Consider the following 20168-nt stretch of genomic DNA (forward strand, 5'->3'; position numbering starts at 1 on the left):
TGAGGCTTTGCTCCAGGACCCTGAGGAGGGAGAGATTGTAAACCGATGGCAACCCAGACGCAAGCTGAGGTCTGCCTCTTAAAATCTGGGTTAGGCTGATTGGAACCCACATTTCTTGACCTGTGTTCCCCTTTTCCCCTGGACTTCTGGGAGTTCTCAGGTTTAGATTCTTATGGTCACTTCTGGCTCTCAGCTCCTGCTTCTAGCGAACCAATTCCATTCATGGGTCACCCGTGCTGTGCCAGAGTCATGGCCTGCCCACTGCCATGTTGGCCCAGATGCTGTTTTCTTCACTGGGGGGAGTATCCAGTAACTCATTCAAGGCCATGTGCACACAACAGACGTTACATGAGATTTGGGGAGCTGGAGGGGGTTCACTCCATAGAAGTGCAAATAGCATGAAATTGCCCCTAAGATCTCATTTGGCCAGGCATGGTGGCCCACGCTGGTAATCCCAGCACTTTGGGAGGCCGAGGCAGGTAGATCATGAGGTCAGGAGTTCGAGACCAGCCTGTCCAATATGGTGAAACCCTGTCTCTACTAAAAAATACAAAAATTAGCTGGGCATGGTGGGGGGCGCCTGTAGTCCCAGCTACTCAGGAGGCTGAGGCAGGAGAATCGCTTAAACCTGGGAGGCGGAGGTTGCAGTGAGCCGAGATCACGCCACTGCACTCCAGCCTGGGTGACAGAGTGAGACTCTGACTCAAAAACAACAAAACGAACAAACAAACAAAAAGATCTTCCCATTTAAGAAAGGTCTTTGAACACCTTGAGGCCAGCCAGTTCCCACTGGGGTGCTTTCCCACAAAGCCCCTCATTCTTGCACCATCTTGTTGATTATACCAGTTGCCAGTGTCCCCTCCACCCCTATTTATTTCAGGAAATCCCGAATTATTCTTGTGCTATAGTGCAGCAGGTGTTCCCGCCAAACTTTTGTGAGCTCAGCTTTAGGTCCCTTTCGTTTTTCAAACCAAGTTCCTAATTGAGGAAAAGGACATCTTGAGATGAATATCATCCACCATGCTTAAGAGGGTAGTGGTAGTTTTAAGTAGCACTTTTCCAACATTATGTACATTTAAAAGATTATTAAAAACAAGTATTATTTTCTTTCAACTACTGTCACCTACCTCTTCCTCCTGCACCCCTGGTGAACTCCCTCCTTTGGTAGCTGGAAACCCTAGGTTAAGAGTCGGGTACCTGCTGTCTGGGGTTCTTCTGTCTGTGGTTAGGGGTGGCTCCTCTTGGCTCCCTGGTTCTCCAATCCCTGCCCATGGCCCTGTCATCATCAATTTGATGGCTTGCTTATTGCTTGTCTCCAGTCTCTCCTGATGGTTCTTCCCACTTCTGGCAGGAAGGTGGCTGCAACTGGAAGGGGTTGATGGATGGGGCAGGAATGGGGTGGGGGAAGAAGTGTTTCTTCTTCGTATAGAGCCTTGTCCATAATGCTCATCTTAGAACAAATCTGCAAGATATTCTTGTGTTAGTTCCCAGCTTGAAATTGGTCATGAGGCATCAGCATTGTTTTTTTTTTTTTTTTGAGATGGAGTTTCACTCTTGCCCAGGCTGGAGTGCAATGGCATGGTCTCTGCTCACTGCAACCTCCGTCTCCCAGGTTCAAACGATTCTCCTGCCTCAGCCTCCCAAGTAGCTGAGATTACAGGCGCCCGCCACCATGCCTGGCTAATTTTTGTATTTTTAGTAGAGACAGGGTTTCACTATGTTGGCCAGGCTGGTCATGAACTCCTGATCTCAGGTGATCCGCCCGCCTCTGCCTCCCAAAGTGCTGGGATTACAGGCGTGAGCCACTGGGCCCACCCCAGCATCGTTTCTTATGACTGTCATCTTTCATCTTTCACGTTTACCCCAGGAGGCCAAAAGGCCATGGCTACTGAAATGGGAGCGTCCTAGCACCAGAACACTGGGGACCTACCAGGATCCCTGCCAGGAGGCGGCTTCTTGTGTGTGTGTGTGTGTGTGTGTGTGTGTGTGTGTGTGTGAAGCCTTTCAACACGCTCCAGGGCATGAGTCCTCGTGACTGTTTGTCTACCCATCCAAGAGACAAGCATCTGCTCTTGTCAGAAACTGCCCCTGGCATTAGACATTCAGAAAGGAGTGAGAAATAATCTGGTCCCCACTGAGCCCACAGGGCCCAGGAAAAGACTTGAACAAATCACGGCTAAATGTGCCAAGAGCTCCACCTAGGGACCCACAGGAAGGATAGTAGCAGCAGACGCCCGGCACTTAAAACAGAATGGCAGTAAAGAGGACACTCCAGGCAGACTGAGAATGGCCTCACTGGTAGCTTTCTGTGGCCACACCCCTGGTACACAAGGCAACATTAGTCTGGACCTGGAGGCTGTGGCAGACAAGCACCAACCTCCAGCTATGGGAGCACAGACTTCAACCTGAGCCCAGAGTGTGGCTAATGGGAAGGACAGGATTTGGGCTTCCTAAAGTACACTCTGGCTGCAGAGCAGATGAACAGCGGGGCAAAGGGAGCAGTGAGGACACTGTGCTCTGTGTTTAGCTCTCATTCTACTATTGCAAGCTCAGGCCTCTGGCTACTGAGGTCACCTATTCCCTGGCCCAGACTCTGGGACACCACAAGGAATCTTATATAGTGAACACAGTAAGGTGAGGCAGCCTGGGGCAAGCAGGCATCCCAGGAGACATCTGCTCCGGCTTCAGGTCCCTGTGAGTGGTGGGGCTGGGAGTGGGGAGGCCAGGCCCCACGTGGGCACTCAGTTTGCCCTAACAGAATGTGCTGCCACAGCAGGGACATGGCCTGCACTCCATTCAGGGACGGCTGCCAGGGGCCCCCTCTGATTCCTCAGGCTGTTCAGTCCCTGCAGGGCAGCAACAGGCGGATGGGAACAGGGACAAGACTCATTTTTGGTACTGGTGGACAGTCCAAACACCTCCTGCAGCCTCCTGGCTCACCTGCCACCCTTCCCTGAGTCTCCTCGTAGACTACTGGCTTTACAGTTGTGAAGGCAACAGTGAGGTCAATTAGAGGCTGGGAGGCAGGGGGCCCCAAAGTTTTTTTTTTTTTTTTTTTTTTTTTAAGGACAAAGGAAAATAACTCTTTGACCAGACCAGAGTTTGATTGGATTAAAAAAGTGTATTGGATTTCCAATACCAAATAAAAACATGAAATCGTTTTTAAAAAGCCATAGAGTTTACAGCATCAACTACAGAAAAGGCCAAACAAGTGTGTACAGACGCCAGTCCCAGCAGCCCTCTGGGCCCCTCCCGCAGGCAGTGCGGCAACAGACACAGGTGTTCCAGATCCCCCAGAGGAAGCTACTGAGCGGCAGCTCAACTAGGACACTACAGGACACACAATGGTTTAGTTTCAAAAATCACAGGAAAATGTAAGAAAATGTATTAAATTGTGAAAAGGTGCAATACAGAATAGCTTTCCTTTTTCTTAATTTTTAAAAAAACCCCCAACTTTGAACAGTTATTTTATTTAAAAATATGCCCCTCCCCCACCCGCCCCAATTCTGTGGCAGTATCCAGGTACCAAGGCCCTGAGGTAACAGAAGCAGTCAGGGTTCATGGGAGGAAATGCCCCAAATACTGAGCATGTTCTTTGGGCAAAAGGTAATTTCTGGGGAATCTGGCCCTCCTGGTGGCCAGAGTGCTTGGACAGCTCTCTTCAGGATCAGTTTAAGTGCACTGGTTTTCCAGAATCCCACCTGGCACCCCATGTGACCAGCTAGCTTGGCAGCAGCAGTTCCCGCATTGCACCTTTCATTGCCCCCCCAAATCATAAATACAAAGAGTTCATCTTGTAAAAAAGCATGTGATAAGATCTAAAAATGGCAAATCCCCAGGTTCAAAGGCAGGTGGCCTGGGGTACCCACTGGTGGTTTCAGCAGCTGATCTCTTCTTGGCTATAGAACTGAAGCCTGATTTACTGTCTACACTGCCTTCCACGCTGTCTTCTGGGGATCTGTTGGGGAGTAGGGGAAGATGCCTGAGCGTCAGTCATGTGTTTTCTATTATATATTCTTAATATTAAAAAACCACACACCTCAGCTCCTTACCTTTTTAGGAAAAAGCACCCAAGAACTATGTGCAAAGGCAATGGCTTCCATGTGTGGCTGAGCCGCTGGGTTCACCTCAGACAACTCCTGTGGCTTCCTTCTCATCAGGGCTTAGCTGAGCTGCTGGGATAGGGGAGGGGGCAGCTGCTTCCGCTGTCCTTGTCCCTTGTTACTTGAAAAATAATATTCAGGAAGATGTGTGGAAGCCTCAGGGGGCACTGCAGCTCTGCCTTGTCTCATTCCTGCTAATGCTTTCTCTGAAGGGGCTCTGAAGTGTGGAAGAGAGCGCTGGACTGGCTGAAGACTGGAACTAGAGAGAAGAAGGAGTCGTATGTGGAAACAAACAAGTTCCTTCCTTAACCTCCAACTTCCTCAAAGAGAGCCAATAATAGCAGCAGGAAAGGGTCTCCATCCTTGCTTTCTGATTTACAGAATGGGGTCAGGCTCTTACCCTATTCTGTGTGAGTCAGGCAATTAGAAATACAACACCTGGCTCCTCAGCATGGACATTCTTACCAGGCTATGACCAAGAAATCAGGGCCGCTAAATCCTCAAACCCACCTATTGCACAGAAGAATTTTAAAACCAGATCCAAATCAAACTCCAGTTGCAACGTAGTGACAATAAGGATGGACATGCCAGGAAAGGACAATAAAGAAGATGCTTCCATTCTCTGCAGGCTTCTGGAAGAAAGTACAATGACAGAAACATTCACAGGAGCTCAGCAGCCCCTCCATTTCCTATTACCAACCCCCAGCCCCCCACCCCATCCCAATACTGAAACTGCACAGAAAGCAACAAACAAGTCTTTTCAATGTTACATTTCATTCAATTCAAATAGATCTGTAATCTCACAGTGATGAGAGGAAAGAGTCAGGCCTTTAATAATTATAATAAAAAAATAATAAAAAAAGCTTACAAACAGCAATGCAACATTTCCTCCCCCTCAGAGTGATGGATTAACAGCTGGTAGAGGATGCAATGACTCAGAATTAAAAAATAAAAACAAAACCAAAAAACAAGCCAACCCCAGGAACAACCCACACTGTCAATGACTTTCCATACATAATTGGAACAAGCAGTCAATTGTCAACCACTTGTGGAGAACACCATGGACTTCCTTGGTTTTGGATGGCGTTTTTGTTTTTGAAGGTAAAATAAAATAAGACACAAATAAAATTGTACATAAATGCCAATGTCTACACTCCATAAAGGTGATGCAGTCGCAGCAGGAAGACACAGCCTGACCACAAAGTGAAATGCAGGTTGCACTTCTCGCCTCTTCCCTGGACACAAAATTTTGGCCCATGGTGCCCAGTCCTGCAGAGTATCAGCAGGCAAAGGGAAGCTGCCTCGACACAGGCGTCTTCCAGGGGAAGGCAGGTGGCCATGCCTGGAGCCAGCCCTACACAGAGGCGCTGGCCAGTCTGCTGGCTCATTCTGTGTTCTCAAGTGCTGTCCCCTCGTACTCTGTACAATTCCTTGTTTTCAAGGGTAAGTTCCAAGACTTCCAGACTCAGGTTTGAAGTCATGTCCTGGTGAAGGTCGTCATGCTGTTGTGATAGCGTTTAGGTCCTTCATTAGTCCTTCCAGGTGGGCCATCTCTTTGGTCAGCTCATCTGGTTCATAGCTCTATGGAAAAGAAAACACTTGTTACTGGGCTGGATCTAGGGAGCAGAGCCCAGAGAGAGGCCAAAGCATCATGTGGTCAGTAGTCAGATGGCCCCAGAAAACTGGCTACTAACATGCAGGGTGGCTCAGAAGAGTGGAAAGTAGCAGGATAGACCCAAGGTCACTAGGATCCCATTTCCTGATAATGCACAATGCCTTTCTCCCAACACACACTCCCCAGTGTCACAATGATTTCACAAGCCAGAAGGCCCGTTGCTTGCCCCTTCTAGGTCTGCCCCAGTCAGCACACTTGGTATGTCCCTGGATCTCTGGGCCCCAAGTTTTCTGGTTAGAGAATCCTGTACCTGGAAATTCAGAGGCAAAATATTTTTACTGGAGTTTGAGAGTGAAAGATCAAAGAAAGACCCTGGTGATTTTTGTTTTGAAAGCAACCACTCAAGCACTTTCTCCTCCAGCATCTTGCTCAGGAAAGGTCACAGAGTAGAACTGAGGGAACGTATGGATGGTTCAAACCAAGAAAAGAACAATGACAGAGGGGACAGAACTAAAAAGCAGGCAGGAAGTGGGGGGAGGGGTCATTAGCTGGGCTAGTGTGAAAAGCTAATTTAAGATGTTCAAGAGTGGATATGGGGGCCGGGCGCGGTGGCTCATGCCTGTAATCCCAGCACTTTGGGAGGCCGAGGCAGGTGGATCACCTGAGGTCGAGAGTTCAAGACCAGTCTGGCCAACATAGTGAAACCCCGTCTCTATTAAAAATACAAAAAAATAGCCAGGCATGGTGACAGGTGCCTGTAGTTCCAGCTACTCAGGAGGCTGAGGCAGGAGAATACCTTGAACTCGGGAGGCAGAGGTTGTAGTGAGCTGAGATCGTGTCACTGTATTCCAGCCTGGGAGACAGAGCAAGACTCTGTCTCAAAAAAAAAAAAAAAGAATGGATAGGGGAAAGAAAAGCAGACCAAATCCTCAGCACAGTTCCCGGCTCAGAAAAGATGCTCAACACTGTATCTACTGAATGAATGAGCGTATCTGCTTCATAGTTCTGGGTGGCGAGCCTGGTATGCACAGAATATCAGCTTGACCAGGAGTCTCAGGCCCTGAGGCACGTTCCCAGGCAACCTGGCTGGACTGATGGCCCCACGAACTTACACTCTCAGAGTCTTCCAACATCCTTGTGGTCTCCTGCACTTCAGGGGCACTGGGAACAACCACTGGCATAGGAGGCCGGCTCCTTCCTAGAGTCCCAATGGAGGCTGTCTTCACTGAGTGAATGTGATGGTTCAGAGCTGAGGGGAAAGGGCACCGTCAGATATGTGGCCAACCCTGCCTCCCCTAGACCTCATGAAGGCCCTAAGGTCCAAGTGCTGCTTCAGGGTGAGGAGACACACAGACCCAGTGCAGGGATACTGCTCTGAAAAGTTACTAGAATAAGAGGGAAGGAGGGAGACAGCAGGGCATTCATGAGGCCAGAGAAAATATTCCACTGGCTCTAGAAAACCAATATCCTAGTCCAGTGGTTCTCAAAGTGTGGTAGTCCACGAACCCTTGTACGATATCTGGGAGGCCAAAGCTCTCTTCATAGTAAGACATTATTTGCCTTTCCACTGTGTTTGCCTTTGCACTGGATACAAAGGCAATAGTGGGTGAGCTGCTGGAGACTTAGCACAAATTAAGGCAGTGGTGCCAAACTGTAAAGCCATTCACTGATACGCACATGCAATTTAAAAAAGCCAGTTTCACTAAGAACCATCCTCATTAAGGAGTACATATTTTTTATTTTACTAAATCTTGACCTTACTGTATGTGACAAAATGGAAAGTATGCATAAAGTACTTCAGCTGTGTACAAAGTATGACAGCTGTTTTTTTTTTTTTTTGAGACGAAGTCTCTCCTTGTTGCCCAGGCTGGAGTGCAGTGGAGCAACTTCGGCTCACTGCAACCTCCACCTCCCAGGTTCAAGTGATTCTCCTGCCTCAGCCTCCCGAGTAGCTGGGATTACAGGTGTCTGCTATCACACCCGGCTAACTTTTTGTATTTTTAGTAGAGGCGGAGTTTCACCATGGTGGCCAGGCTGGTCTTGAACTCCTGACCTCAGGTGATCCACCCACCTCGGCCTCCCGAAGTGCTGGGATTACAAGCGTGAGCCACCGCGCCCGGCCAACAGCTGTCTTAAATAAAGGTACCTGTGATAGTTTTGAGTTTTGAGTTGAATGTTTTTATCATGGAATATCACTGTTAGTTCAAAGACAGACAAACTGGTTCTTGAGACATCTTTTAGAAAATGAACAAAGTGAGCCTGTCAATTCAAGGAACACAATGGATAGTGTTTCTTGCCAATGATAAAATTTAAGTTTTAAGTAAAAATCAGGATTTTGGAAAACTTGCATCCGCCACCATGGTCTTGAGAACTTAATACTTACACATTTTGATGATATTAATGAATATGTTTTTAGATACTGAATAATAAAATGTATCACTATTTGCAGAATTTGCATAATGTAGTGGACCAATATTTTCTAAATGACCGACGTGTGATGTTTTAGTATCATGCATTAAATGTAAGACAGATGAATGAATTTTAATGGAATGAAGTATGAATATTTCATAGATAAGGTTTCAGATTTTACTTTACAAACAAACCTTTAAAAAACTACAACTTGCTGAGTTTTGCTGTAGTATCAAAAAAGAATATCCACAATTATCTGAAAAGGTTATAAAAATACTCTTCCCTTTTCCAATTACATATCTGTTAGGCCAGATTTTCTTCTTATATTTCAACCAAAACACCATATTGCAACAGATTGAATGCAGAAGCAGATAGGAAAATCCAGCTGTCTTCTATTAAGCCAGACATTAAAGAGATCTGCAAAAAATAAAATGACTCTTCTCACTATATTTTTGTTTTGAAAATAGTTGCTTTTCGGCTGGGCGCGGTGGCTCACGCCTATATTCCCAGCACTTTGGGAGGCCGAGGCGGGCGGATCACGAGGTCAGGAGATCGAGACCATCCTGGCTAATGTGGTGAAACCCCGTCTCTACTAAATACACAAAAAATTAGCAGGGCATGGTGGTGGGCGCCTGTAGTCCCAGCTGGTTGGGAGGCTAAGGCAGGAGAATGGCGTGAACTGGGAGTCGGGGCTTGCAGTGAGCCGAGATCGCACAACTGTACTCCACCCTGGGTGACAGAGCGAGACTCTGTCCCAAATAAAAAAAAAAAAAAAGGAAAATAGTTGTTTTTCATAAAAATATGCCAGTTATCTTAACATGACAGATAATTGCTTTTTTAAATGAATAAAATACTTTAAAAATTTCTTAGTTTTAATTTTAATATGGTAAATATGGTAAATATTGATAGATAAAACCCATATGAAGAAAAGCTCTTTTAGGTGCTCAATAGCTTTTAAGCTATAAAGGAGTACTGAGACCAGAAATTTTGAAAACCACTGACTTTTCCTAAAACAAATGAATAGGCAACAATTTGGAAGAGCAGAAAGCAAGCATGCCTTTGAGGTCAGGGGACTGTTACTGAGCTGTGTGGATTTGGGTAAACGACTTTCCCTTCACAGGATTCCTTTCCCTATCCTGAAGTTCCTTCTGCTTTCACCACCCTATGATCCAAGCCTTGGCCTCCCTGATCCCTTCTCTAGTTTGCAGGGACCTTATGAAGTGAGGTGATTCCAGGGGTCTGGGCGGACTAGATCTGCTATCCATTCCCATGCCATTGGACTTACCACCAAAGGTGCTGCACATAAAACACAATTCAAAAGGTCAGCCCTTGGTTCCCAGCAAATTAATTCTCCGGTTTGTAAGTGTTTCCAAAAAAGGAGAGCCCATAAATTCCCTAGGCGGGGCAATGGCACACTGCTACTCTAACTGAATTACTAAGATAGGCTTGGAGGATATTTGCTTTGCTATACTTCAAAGAAGGGGTGGCTTTGTCCCAAGCTTGAGCCAAAGGGTTCCTCCAGGTGTGCTGCCATCCTCACTCACCTTGCTGGGATAGTAATGGTGTGCTTGGCAATGCAGGATCATAGGTGGGAGGTCCTGGAGGCGGGATTGCCGGCACGGCGAAGCTCTTCAATGGGTGGGAAGGGCGAACATGGGCAGTGGGAAGACTCTGGCCCGAATCTTCCTCTTGGGAGCTGGCCAAGTAAGAGGAGCTGGTAGCACCTTCAGGGTCCTGGTGATCAGTGCAGCATGTTTGAGATGAAGAGGCTGGCATGGTGTCAGTGCTGGGGGTATTTCGAACGGATTCTACAGCAGGAAAGTCTAAATGTTAGCATTTCTTTTGCCATTAAATATGTGAAAGTCCCAGAGTTTGGCTACTTCTAGGGGTTCCCTAAACCAGCTCAATAGCACTTGTGATCAGTGCTAGTCCAAGAGAACATGGATTAGCACCACTGCCAGGGATAAGAATGGAGTCTCAAACAATTTTGTACTCAACCAGCTATTCCAGTTTTTCACCTCACAGCTAAGTGGTCACAATTTTATAGATTTAAAGTTCTCCTAATTATTTATTATGAAGCACTTATAAAGGTTCCTGAGATGACTAAGATATTAAGATATAAATAAGTATAAAATAAAATTAAAAACTTCACTCACTGGATTCTTAGAGAGTGGCCTTTCATAGACAACCATGGCTAACCACCAAGACTGGCTGGGTACCTGACAGTAGCCAGCTCTCCTGGTGGTCACTGCAGGAGAGGCCAATGCCACAGGCCTTCATGCCTCCAGGGACTGTGCATGGCCTCATCACAGCAAAAAAACCCATAGCTCAAGTGAGAACTGGACAACAAACAGAGCAGCCCAGAGGTCTGCACACAGCTTTCAGATCATGCCAAATGAAGGGCATTTTTGATTCAGAGAAAGAAACGGGGGTAGATTAGCCTGGAGAAAGGAAGGCTCAGGAAGGCTCAGGAAGAACATGATAACAATCTGAAGGGGCAGAGTTGTTCTGGAAGGCAGCACAGTAGGGTAGAAAAGCACGGACTCTGGAGTCAGACAGACCTGGACTCTAATCTTTGTGTACTAGCTGGGTGAATTTGACAAAGTCACTGAATATCTCTGAGTCTCAGTTTCTTCATCTACAAAAGAGGGAGAATAACACATAATTCTTTGAGGATTAAATGAGATGTATGAAAAGTGCTGAACACGGTGCTTGAATATCTATTAAGATTCTTTTCTTTGCAAATTACTGGGTGCTTACTTTAAGCCAAGTACTATGCTAGCTGCTTTACATTCATTAGCTCACTCGATCCTGAAAGTAACTCAGAAGGCACTGGGAGGTTAAGCAAATTGCCCATTTGCACAGTTAAGAACTAGCAGGGTGGAATCTGAATCCCTGCCTTCCGACTTCCACACACATGCTCTGGACCACCACACACCTTTCCACACCCAGACTACCACTTGCCCCCACCCTGTGGGGCAGAAGCAGCACCAAGGCCCGAGGAGACCACATGAGGAAGATCCTTCCAACAGCATGAGCTGGTGACCACCTTCCCCACCTGTGAGGAGAGGGATGAGGACATAGCTCAGGGCAATGGACTGTACCAGATGGCCTGAAGGCCTCTTCTGACTTCTGGAGTCCTCAACCTTAACAAGTACAGTAGTCCCCCTTATCCATGCTTTTGCTTTCAATGGTTTCAATTATTTGTGGCCAACTGCTGTCCAAAAATTTAAATGAAAAATTCCAGAAATAAATTAATTCATAAGCTTTACATCGTGCACCGTTCTGAGTAGTATGATGAAATCTTGCACCATTCCACTGGGGATGTGCCTTATCCCTTAGTCCAGCTTATCCAGACTGCGTACAGTGCCCTTGAGTCACTTAGTAGCTGTCTTGGTTATCAGATGGAGAAAACAGATATAAAGGGTTCAGTACTACATGCGATTTCAATGTATCCCCGCAGATGGGGATACTGTAAAGCATGAGCAATCTGCAGAAATCCAACACATTTTCCTGCCTTTGTTGCTGAGGTAGCAGTGAATCTGTGCCCTTGGGCTCTGAGAAGTCAGGCCACACCAGTCACGAGTGGCACCTCTGATCTTGGGTCCATTGATGAGGGACTCATACACCCTCCCAAGTGTGCCTGTGTTGGCTCTACCAGGCTTAGGTCACTCCTCACCCGTTAAAGGGGTGTGCTGAGGATCTTCTTAGGCTTGCTCAAGCTAGCCATCCCCATGGCGGGGGAGCTGGTGGTCCCCCTCTGTGATCCTGGGCCAGGTAGAAGCTGGGCGGGGTAGGAGCTGGCTAGGAAGGGTAGCAGGGAGGAGGAGAGAGAACAGTAGACTCATGTCCAGACCATGTCAGCCTGTATTGGCAGATATGTTAGGTCAGCTCTGGGCAAACAGGCCTCTCCTGACTTCCTCAATGGTCTGTAACTGGATATATAAGCTTCTGAGGGCCAATGAGATGGTGCAAATGGTGACAAAGGAAAATGGGGTTGCCTATATGAGTCAGTACCCTGGCCTGCTACCACAGACCAGGGCTGCCTTGTACAACTCCGGGGGCCCCAGGCATGTTGCTTTTTTCACGAAGGGTGCTCCCTGACACTGCAAAATCACTGGCCTGCTTAGAATACATGCTGTAAGTAAATTCCTGCTTTGGCAAGGGGGCTACTTCCTGACTGACTTGCCTCTTAAAGAGTTGTTTAAGACACACAGAGTTCACACTGGCCAAGTGATTGGACAAGAGGAAAGTGCTTTTCCAATGTCAAGTGGTGGTGACATAGTGAATGTTCCTTAGAGCAGAGACTGGCCCTGCTTAGCCCATATATACCAAGCTGTGGCAACACTCTGAGCTCCAGAGACACAAGAGCTTAGCAAAGTACAATCGTGAAAAAGAACTTTGATCATTTCTGGATACTTGCTCTACATTTCAAATCAGTCTTCAGTGAGTCTATCACTTTAGTTTTACCTTCTTTTATCCAACTGGTCATCAAAGCATGGCCTCTCTTAGTAATGCAAATTATTCTTTCCCCCTCTCTTCACTTTCTGCCTAGGTCCATAGAGAAGGGAATGCTTACCAACACTAGATCACAAGGGAGAGGGCTGGGTAGGAGCTGCCATGCTTCTCTCCAATCCCCAAACCCAGGAAGGAGGTAGGGGCTGATTTGATTGGAAGGTGCCTGCCATCCACTCAGGCAGGACAGCATCCTAGCATGTGAGATTCCTTGGCCTTAAAAATGGAGAAACAGGGTTGGGCACAAAATCTTCTTTCTAAGAGCAGGTGTGGAGGTGCTTTCTGGTCCTCTGTTCTATTTGAGACTATGTCTATAAGGCAGACTTTGGCTCTCCATGCAGCTGGCTGGAGTAACTGTCTATCTTGTAAACCATCTTTCCTAAATGCAGGACTCCAAATTGGGATTTGGAGGGAGACAGTAGAAAGGCCAAATTTATATATACATATATTTAATATTTAGTAGAGACGGGGTCTCGCCTTGTTGCCCAGGCTGGTCACGAACTCATGGGCTCAAGCGATCCTCCTGCCTCGGCCGCCCAAAGTGCTAGAATTACAGGCATGAGCCACACTGCTCAGCCTGGAAGGCCAAATTTAGATGTGAGTTCAAGCAGCATTCTCCAAATCAGGTAACAGCTTTGGAAGTAGACAATGTTGGGAATTATTAGGCACCCCTTAATAAAGCTTCATTTGATGTTTTGGGTATGTTTATGATTGATGAAAACTTGAAAGAATGGGGACCGGGTGCGGTAGCTCATGCCTGTAATTTCAGCACTTTGGGAGGCCGAGGCAGGCGGATCACTTGAGGTCAGGAGTTTGAGACCAGCCTGGCCAACATGGGGAAACCCCGTCTCTACTAAGAATACAAAAATCAGCCGGGCGTGGTGGTGTGTGCCTGTAATCCCAGCTACTTGGGAGGCTGAGGCAGGAGAATCGCTTGAACCCAGGAGGTGGAGGTTTCAGTGAGCCGAGATCACGCCACTGCACTCCAGCCTGGGTGACAGACTGAGACTCTGTTTCAAAAACAAACAAACAAAGAAACCAAAGAAAAACAAAAAACTTAAAAGAATGGGGATATTACTGGGAACCCAAACTTCTAGCATAAAGTTTTGAGGTTCTTTTAAAATGGAACTCACTTGAAATTCCCTTATTCCCCAGACCAGCAAAACTCAGTTCTATCACTAACATAATAACTATTAATAGGCAAGTTTCAAATGGTGGAAAAATAATATGTTGAATATATGGGAAGTTACTAGGCTTGCCGTTTAAAACTGAGGATGAAAATTAATTTTCAATTAATGAAGAATATTTATGCCACTTGCTGTCCCCACACCTTCACTAATACTTTCCTCCTTAAAACTGTTTGATAATGTGGTTTCCTAAGATTTCCAAACTGGGACATGTTTGTCTAGCAACATACTTCTTTAAATACACTGCAGATTGTTACACTAATTTCCTGTTTCTTCAGAGAGGATCTATTCCTGTGCATCGCTTCCTAATTTTAATAATCCTGAGGTTTACATCAGGCACCCTGTGGTTTACAACACACACAACTCCACGTGGCTGGTGACCCCACTGCTCGTTGGATGTTGTTTGCACTTTGGTCTATGGTGGAAGTAACCTGTATGTAACAGTTAACCTTTGGACCTACCCAACGTTAGGGTGACTGCCAGGCAAAGGCAACCACTAGTGTCTGAAATCACCCAGGATGAGTTTTCCTTTCAAACTAGAGGATTAAAAGAAATAAAGAAATTGGAAAAAAGACTGAGTTAAAGCGTAAGTTCAACTTGGACTTTAGTGAGTCTATCACTTTAGTTTTACCTTCTTTTATCCAACTGGTCATCAAAGCATGGCCTCTCTTAGTAATGCAAAGTAAAGCATCCCTTTGCTTAGTGATTAGAGATACTGCTTGTTTTGTGATTAGAGATACTGTTTTTACTAAAAGGAAACCTTGCACTGAATGTTTAAAACTTAAGTAGAAATATGGGGTGAATTTTACAGAAACAAATTTGAGTCAGTCACAGAAATGTTATGCTAAGTAAATAAAACAGAAAAATTCCAAATCCCTCTTCTAAGTAGGGCAAGTCCTTCCCCATTTCCGCTTGCCAACTCTTTTGGAATGGTTTCCATCTGGGCTTGATCCTCATCTCTCACCTGTGGAATTGGCCCTGTCTGAAAGGGACATGGATGTGCCAATGGGCCATGGGCTGCCCGGGTGGTAGAGATGACTGCGAGCTGGAGAAGCGAGGCTGCTGGAGTGGAAATGATGGTGAGGGTTATCGAGGGAATGGATGGGATGGGCACTAATCACAGCTGTGAATGAACACAAGACAGAGAAATGCTTAACATGCTTGCACAAACACACACAAATCACAGTTTCAGAGCAAAGTCGCCCCCTTCCCACCTCCCATACAATCCAACCACTCCCTTGGTTTTTTGGTGGCAGCTGGCTAGATCTGATCAATTAGCCATTGATTTTTACATTTGTTTTTTAAAAATGAAAAACTCTTTTGCATATGTCTACATATGTATAGAAAAAAGGTCTGAGTAATATATACTAAAATGTTAACAGTGATTATCTTGCAGGGAAGAGTGGTCAGGATTAAAATAATATTTTTCTTTGGGCTTATCTGTATTTTCCAATTCTACTATAATAAACATGGATTACATGAGTTATTACAAATATCTATTTGCATATGTCACAAAATGTAAATCCATAAGCCAACACATAAATTAAGTTTCTATTTTGTCCTGCTAAAAGGATAGAAAGAAGTCCCTTCTTTTTCGAGTATATTCCTAATTCATTCTGACTTTGTTAAAACTGCTGGATGAAGCATTTAATGGGTATTTAGGCCAAATAAATAAGTAGCTGTTTAATCAGCTTTCATGTCTTAAAATAAATGCAAATGGAATTGAACTCTGATGGTCCCATCTAGTACTAAAAGCATGAACCACTGGCCGATGGCACCATCTTTTACTGCTTCCAGTCTGGGGACTCAGCCATACCCATCTGCATTTAAGAGAATACATGGCTCTTTCCTTCCCACACTGGCTAAGGATTCAACTAACTGCGTTTAGCTAAAGAATCTGAAATTTCCACACAGATTTCACATACTACTTTCTATCAAGACAGAGATCCCATGTACAACTTTCTATGAGGCTTCATTATCCACCTGAGATGGAAACAGATAAAATTAGAAGCCCAGAGTCTGAAAATAAACTTTTCTGAGGAACTCCCTTGGAGTGGTTGTAGAAATGGTGCATTTAAGGTCAAGATAACCAGCTCTACCCCCACCAAACAGGTAAATAGGCCACAGCTGACTAGCAATACTGGGAATCTTTTTTTCTCTAAACAAAGGCTTCATGAACTTAATGATAAACTTAATTAACACTTAGTGGCCTATTGAAATGTCTTCTGTCCCCAGGGATCTCCCTAAAGTCTTTGTGGGGCTATTCAACATTACTCTGGTAAAGAGAAATCCTGGTCAACAAAATGGATGCCTTTACTTTCCAGCTATCCCTTGTCCTGGCCACATGCAAGCAAGCAGGTGGCATGACTGGGACCCTTGAGCACTGCTGCCCCTTCCTTCCCTTCTCAAGGCCTGGGGAACAGAAAAGGGGCTTTCCCTCAGGTGCTGCTCTTGGGGACCAGAGGCTCCAGGTTGTGCCCGGGAATAAAACACAACACCGGAAAGCTGTCTGAGGAGGGCTCTCGGGGTAACTGGGGAGTCGGCAACTCTAAGGGAAGACAGGTAGTTTTTAGAAGTGGGTGCTTCAGACTCAGTGTTTACCAGAATTCAGGCTGGGGCAGGGGGAATAAACCTGATTTTTACCTAGAAAAGTACAATTTGAAAGCATTTGAGAACTCCCACAAAGGAAAAACAAAATTGACTTTTTCCCCCTTATAAGGCATTTCCAGTCTTTCTAGGTAAGTAAATAAAAAAAAAATAAAATAAAGCAGTGTGAATGTGCCTGCCTAAGATATAGTAGGAAATCAGCAGCTGTTAGCTGACTCTGAACTTGTTGCTTCGGTGCATGGCCCTGGATGGAGCCATGTCCCGGCACCAGCAAGCCCTTCCTGGCACTGCTCAGTCATTTAAGACCAGGATAGGTGGGTGGTGGGTATATGGCTCCTGCAGCATTCCAGGGCCCAGAGCTCAGGGAATACCAGCTTGTGAAACAGAATTGTAGCCGTGTGGGTTTTAAAAACAGTATCTGAAAACCTAAAGACCACAAGTGGATCTTATGGTTGCAGGTTTTTAAAAGATTCCACTTACCCACCCAACTGTTAAGGCACAAATTAAATAATATTGTATATTGGTGCAAACTCCTTCCCCAACATCAAAAAAAGAAGAATGATATCAACTGGACAACATATCTTTTTTACTTAACATATTTAAAAGTAATACATCTAGAAATAAAGATAGTAAAATTTTACAAGTTTTCAAAATAAGCCAGTTCAGGTAGGAACTCAAGTCTTATACAAAACAAACAAATAAGCAGTAGTGCTAGCATCTTCTTGATCAATCAGAAGCAACTGGGATGGATTAATTTACTCTTCTTGGGCATTTGTATCTTTAAACCTGGGAACCCCATCCAGGGCACCTCTTATAAGAGGGAAACCATGGTTTTCCCCCGCATGCTTCCAAGTCCAGGCTTTTCTTTCCATCAAGGACCAAAAGCATAAGCTACTTTGAGCTGAAATTACCTATTAACAAATAGGGTATTACTCTTTCAAAGATGATTTTTGTAATCCAGTGTCTTACATGTTTGTGTATAGTGAGTGTTTGTGGGAGAGGGAATGCGTGTGCAGACATCCATATGCTTGAAGCTTCCAACAAGAGGTTGGGGATTTGAGGAACTTTTCCAAGTGCACGATGTCATGGTGTACCTTGTTGCATGTATGATATTCATGGCTATTAAATCTCATCATTTGTTGACAGATGGCTGAGAATTCCCTCAACTGCAAGCCCCACTGTGCTAGCTAGTCTGAAAGGCTTCACTTCCTTGAAAACAGTGATGAGAGAGGACACAGTAGTTTGAAAGAATCAGTTTGTCCCACTGCTTTCTGGTTTAATCATGATATTTATTTTGAATTTCAACTATTATTAAAAGAGGCTCAGAAACCTTTATGCTTATCAAAGTGAGGCATGAATCAAGAATGAAAAATGTTGTTTAAAAAATTCCAGCTGGGCAGGCATGGTGGCTCAAGCCTGTAATCCCAGCCCTTTGGGAGGCCGAGTTGGGTGGATCACCTGAGGTCAGGAGTTTGAGACCAGCCTGGCCAATATGGTGAAACCCTGTGTCTACAAAAAACCAGCCAGGTGTGGTGGTGAGCGCCTGTAATCCCAGCTACTTGGGAGGCTGAGGCAGGAGAACTGCTTGAACCTGGGAGGCGGAGGCTGCAGTGAGCTGAGATTGTGCCACTGCACTCCAGCCTTGGCGACAGAGCAAGACTCTGACTCTGTCTCAAAAAAAAAAAAAAAAAAAAAAAATTCCATACAGTAAAACCTAAAGCTATTCTAAAATATAAAGTCTACTAATTTTATTTTTAAATTTTATTATTTTAATTAATTAATTTAGAGACTGGCTCTTGGCTCTGTTGCCCAAGCTGGAGTGCAATGGTGCAAAATCATAGCTCACTGCAACCTTAAATGCTGGGTTCAAGTAATCCTTCCACCTCAGCCTCCTGGGTAGCCTCAGCCTCCTGAATAGCTGGGACTACAGGTTATGTGCCATGATGCCTGGCTTTTTTTTTTTTTTTTTTTTTTTTAATTTTTTAAATTTATTTTATTTTTTTTGAGATGGAGTCTTACTCTGTCACCCAGGCTGGAGTGCAACAGCACGATCTTGGCTCACTGTGACCTCTGCTTCCCAGGTTCAAGCGATTCTCATGCCTCAGCCACCTGAGTAGCTGGGATTATAGACATGTACCACCACATCTGGCTAATTTTTGTCACGGCTAATTTTTTTTTTTTTTGGTAGAGATGGGGTCCCACTACATTGCCCAGGCTGGTCTAGAACTCCTGGCCTCCAGTAATCTTCCCACCTTGGTCTCCCAAAACACTAGGATTATAGGTGTGGGCCATCTTGCTTGGCCTTCAAACCTATTAATTAAAAAAATAAATTCCATAGGTGCTCATCAGCACTGGTGTCAGGAGGCACAAGGAAAACCTGTAACATCAGGCCATCCTTAGCTCTAGTCTGGAGGGAAGCTTTCCCATCTCTCCCATAGAGATATGATGCACTTTTAGGGAGACTGGTTACTCCCCTATTCCTGGGAATCTGGAGACATTGGCTTTTCAGCTTATTTACCATAAATATAAAGACGCTAGCCTCAAGAATAATGTCTGTTGCAAAATATGGCAAGTGTTTGGTACTTCCTCCTTCAAGGTGTCAAAGCTTTGGTAGATTATCTTTGTGTTAGAATCAAGTGAAGTCAAAAAGATCATTCATAGTTGTTCCGCTACATGACTGAACAGATTGGTAGCACTGAGGAAAAGAGATGCTTCTACTTACGCTGGGGTGGCTGGGAGTCAAAGGGCATCATCATTTTTGGTCTCATTCCCCGCCTTCCAGCCAGCGTAGACATGCTGTCCTCTGACTCATGCCCTAGATGTTAAATGTGGAGGTTAGTTACCAGCATGTGCCCTAGGCCACTGAGCAGCCTCAACAGTAAGACGATTCTAGTAGAGGATTCAGAATTCACAAACAACATAATGGGGACAAGACATTTCTGTAAGAAGTGAAATAAAGAGGAAAATGATCATTAGAGCATTACAAGAGTTCCTGCTGAGTCAATGTGGATGTCACAATGCTGCCCACCATACTTCACAGGCTGTCTGTAAGAGCCTCCAGACCAAGAACGTTCTGAATACCACAATGCAAGCTGGAAGCCAGCTGAAGACACAGAATGAAATGCACAGACATGGGCTAGCTAGCCTCAAATGCTTGAATATTACGCTGCTGAAGCCTGATGAGAGACCTAAAAGATCTGCAAGACTGTCTTGTATGGGTACAGAACCTCTCCCCCAAAACAAGCTAGCTATTCTTCATCATATGTTCCCAAATCTTATCACACACATTTCTCTAAATCTGATCTCATATAGGAATTGCCAAATGAAGGCAACCTCAGGGAAAAAAAATGATTTAAATGAAAACGGTCTCCTAACATTTGAGAAAAAACCTGCACTTAAAATGGTACCTCTGTATGAATTTCGCCTTTGATGGATATTGCTGTCCATGGAGTTGTCAACTGGTGTGATATCTTGAGAGTTGCGAGGAATTGGAGTATCAGTCATGATGGGGTTTGGGTCTGGAGACTTATCAATGGGTTTCAGCTCCAGTCTCTCATGATGGATCCAGAGATCTGGAGGTTTCACATCTTTGGAATTCCCTTTGTACTTATGAGAGCCATTCACTGATTTGCAGGCAGCTCGTTTCCTAGGCACGAAGTTAAGAGGAGCTTTTAAAAAGTAACTCATTTGCACGTATTCGTCAAAAGGCTTGAGTGATTAAAACTGCCTTTC

At 45.1% G+C, this 20168-nt stretch overlaps 1 protein-coding gene across 9 annotated transcripts in view; it reads right to left on the minus strand.

The window, feature by feature from the left end:
- Window positions 1-3101: 3101 nt before the first annotated feature.
- The window catches only part of NEO1 (neogenin 1), a 268181-nt gene continuing 251114 nt past the window's right edge, over window positions 3102-20168 (minus strand). For 7 of the 9 annotated variants that reach the window (XM_055277844.2, XM_055277847.2, XM_055277849.2 and 4 more), the window contains 6 exons: window positions 19844-20082; window positions 19159-19251; window positions 14794-14952; window positions 9672-9935; window positions 6831-6967; window positions 3102-5684 (listed from right to left, as the gene is read on the minus strand). In XM_055277844.2, the coding sequence (XP_055133819.1) occupies window positions 5601-5684; window positions 6831-6967; window positions 9672-9935; window positions 14794-14952; window positions 19159-19251; window positions 19844-20082 (976 nt within the window). In that variant the 3' untranslated portion in view covers window positions 3102-5600. The remainder of the gene's footprint in view (window positions 5685-6830; window positions 6968-9671; window positions 9936-14793; window positions 14953-19158; window positions 19252-19843; window positions 20083-20168) is intronic. The other 2 variants (XM_055277851.2, XM_055277852.2) reach the window with 1 other exon arrangement.

The sequence above is a fragment of the Symphalangus syndactylus genome, chromosome 5 (genome assembly GCF_028878055.3).
Source record: "Symphalangus syndactylus isolate Jambi chromosome 5, NHGRI_mSymSyn1-v2.1_pri, whole genome shotgun sequence".
NCBI classification, from domain to species: Eukaryota; Metazoa; Chordata; class Mammalia; order Primates; family Hylobatidae; genus Symphalangus; species Symphalangus syndactylus.